The sequence below is a fragment of the Triticum dicoccoides genome, unplaced genomic scaffold (genome assembly GCF_002162155.2).
Source record: "Triticum dicoccoides isolate Atlit2015 ecotype Zavitan unplaced genomic scaffold, WEW_v2.0 scaffold32838, whole genome shotgun sequence".
Taxonomy (NCBI): Eukaryota; Viridiplantae; Streptophyta; class Magnoliopsida; order Poales; family Poaceae; genus Triticum; species Triticum dicoccoides.
In genome coordinates this window covers 5,203-7,701 of record NW_021263692.1, presented here as the reverse complement: position 1 = coordinate 7,701, position 2,499 = coordinate 5,203, and the positions used below count along the sequence as shown (strand labels likewise).

General features: G+C 54.2%; 1 protein-coding gene across 1 annotated transcript; it reads right to left on the bottom strand.

The window, feature by feature from the left end:
- Positions 1-520: 520 nt before the first annotated feature.
- Positions 521-1,360, bottom strand: LOC119345889 (probable alpha-glucosidase Os06g0675700). The gene is made up of 2 exons (XM_037615724.1): positions 1,147-1,360; positions 521-1,034 (listed from the first exon to the last, which is right to left on the bottom strand). The coding sequence occupies exons 1-2, from the start codon at positions 1,338-1,340 to the stop codon at positions 521-523; spliced, it is 708 nt and encodes a 235-aa protein (XP_037471621.1). The 5' UTR covers positions 1,341-1,360.
- Positions 1,361-2,499: the final 1,139 nt, after the last annotated feature.

Sequence of the window (2,499 nt, the reverse complement as noted above, 5' to 3'; positions counted from 1 at the left end):
ATGCAAAGGGCTTTGACGTCTGCTGATAGACGGCAAAGAGCTTGGACGGCACACGTGGCAGTTCAGGTCCGTTAAGTGGTTAACGGTGTGCTTTGCCGTCAGCTGGCAGACGGCAAAGGCCTTTGCATGACGGCAAAGAAGGTCTTTGCCGTATGCTGGCTGACGGCAAATTTGCCAAATTGGCCAGCCCAATGCCCCAGTACACCCCAGGTTGTACAGGTAGCAGCCACGCGGCAGCCTAGTAGATGGCAAAGACCTTTGCCGTCTGCCAGCAGACGACAAAGTGGCTATATAGCCCCTGTTTTTCCTGTTTATACAGCCGGTCTAGTCTGCTAATATTAGCAGAATAGTTATTCTGATAACACTTCTGCACTGCACGCTCAACGCGAGGGCACTGCATCCCTATCAAACGAGCACTGCAATGTCACCAGAAAAAACTGCATGCATTTTTTCGGTATTGTTTTTGCTCCAGTTTCTAAACCGTTTGTCGGAACAAGGCGTATAATATACCGTTGGATAGCTAAGGAAAATGCGCAGCCTCGTCATGTTGAACACTTTTCAAGATTCGTCGCGGTTTAAGAGCAGTTTCAAAAACAGTGCCCGCATGACGGGATGCAGCGAGCGTATTTTTTCCGCATTTTTTTCTAAACCGCTCGTCGGAATGAATCAAATGATACACCGTTGGAAAGATATTGCCGAGGTGCATCTTTTTCATATCTATTATTTTCTCTAATTTGTATATTATGTACCGGTTCTTGAAGACGAGTGTGGCGGAGGTGTCGAAGAGGACATCTCCGGTGGAGCGGCGGGAGACGGTGAAGCGGAACGGGGCGGTGTGGATGGTGAAGGTCAGGTCTGAAGACTCGCTGGACATGGTGCGGCTGCCGGGCAAGGAAGCATTGCTCATGCCCGAGGAATGTAGCAAGACGTCCTCCAACGCCAGCATTGGGCGCGGGATAACGTCCTGGGGTACCTCCCATCGCGAATGGTTAGCATCAGTGATGCGCACGTGGAGCCAGTTGTCCGTCTCTAGGCTGCCGCCAGTCATACAAAAATTGAAACAGTGAGGGATTATACCTCTTTTCAAAGAGAAAACCCAACTCAACAATTAAACCCCTTGATTAGATGAAGATCAAACACACTTACCTTGCAGTCAAATTGAGCCGCTTGACATCTGGACCGAACTCCGCCGTCCCGCCTACAAGTTTCAGCTTTGTCGATAGCAAATTCCCTGACCCGGAGACCGACTCGACTTCATAGTTGGCGTCACAACGGTGGAGGAGGCATATGAGGATGGTGAGGAGTGCGGGAAGATCAACAAATGACGAGATGATCGTCATCAGATGATATGATGGGTGCAACACAAGTGAGTGTCATCAGCTATTGGACGCTCAACTTTATATAGACTTGTAATCATCTTCAATGTTCCGAAAGTTTTAAATGTGCGCCTAAGATTATGACTATAAAAGGAGGTACTTCAAAGTTAAGACTTGTCGCTTCCTCCAAATGAGGAAGTAAATTAAAGAGTCCTAAAGAACAATGGTAAAGAAGGAAAGTAATTAATGCCAACATATGTAAAAAAAGAATAAGTTTGACCAAGTTCATAAAAATATACACCAAATTGCAAAAAAACAAAAAAGAAACTCACATAAGATCCTTTATGAACCAAGTCACGTTTATAAGCTTGGTCACTTAGAGAAGTTTGATTTGGGACAAAAATAGAACCGCAATTATTTTGGGAAGGGATTCTCTCCGCTCCCACCCCCGCCTAGCTCTTTCCCACCTCTAGCCCGGCTGTCGTCGATTCCCCGCCGGCAGCCCTCCTCCCAACCGCGAGCCCCTTCCAGCTCCCCCCCCAGCCTAGCCCCCGCCATGGGCTCCTCCGGCGCTGACCCTGCTGGGCGCCGAGCGACCCTCTCCGACGGCGACCGCGTGTCCTCTGGTGGCAGCGAGTTTGACTCGGAGAGCGAGTCCTCGCTGCGTTCCTACAACGATGTCGCCCGGACCCCGCCGGCTCCTGCTCCAGCGCCTCCGGCACTCCCTGCCCCGGCGCCCCCCCGACAGCCCGCCGCAACCCGCCTTGGTCCCGGCTCTGAAGTGCATCGCGTCTCCGGCGGAGTTCAGGTTGACGCCGACGGCTTCCAACAGCCACAGCGCCGGCACCGCGGCAATCGCCCGCGCTCCCCGATGCGGCCAAGCCCCCCGCCACCGCGCCGTCGCAACCCATCGCCGGAGGAGGTCGCGTGGCTCTGCTTCTGCTGCCTCGACCATCGCCACCGGGTCCATGGCTACACCAATGACATCCGATGTCGTCGATGCCTCGAGTCTGGCCACGACTCTCGCTCCTGCGGCAACAGGCGCCGCGACGCCGCCGGACGTGCCCGCACCACCAACGTCCACGCCGGGCCCCCTGCCGTGGATGATGCCACGCGCCAGACCACCCCACCGCCGCGCCGGGCCGCGCATCAGCCGCCGCCCCAGCCGCTGGTGGCCGCCCTG

Excerpts from the sequence above, each read along its gene's own strand:
- LOC119345889 (XM_037615724.1), bottom strand. The coding sequence starts at position 1,340 with ATGACGATCATCTCGTCATTTGTTGATCTTCCCGCACTCCTCACCATC. Across the intron at positions 1,035-1,146 it reads CGGCTCAATTTGACTGCAAG|CCTAGAGACGGACAACTGGC; the intron begins GTAAGTGTGTTT and ends GACTGGCGGCAG.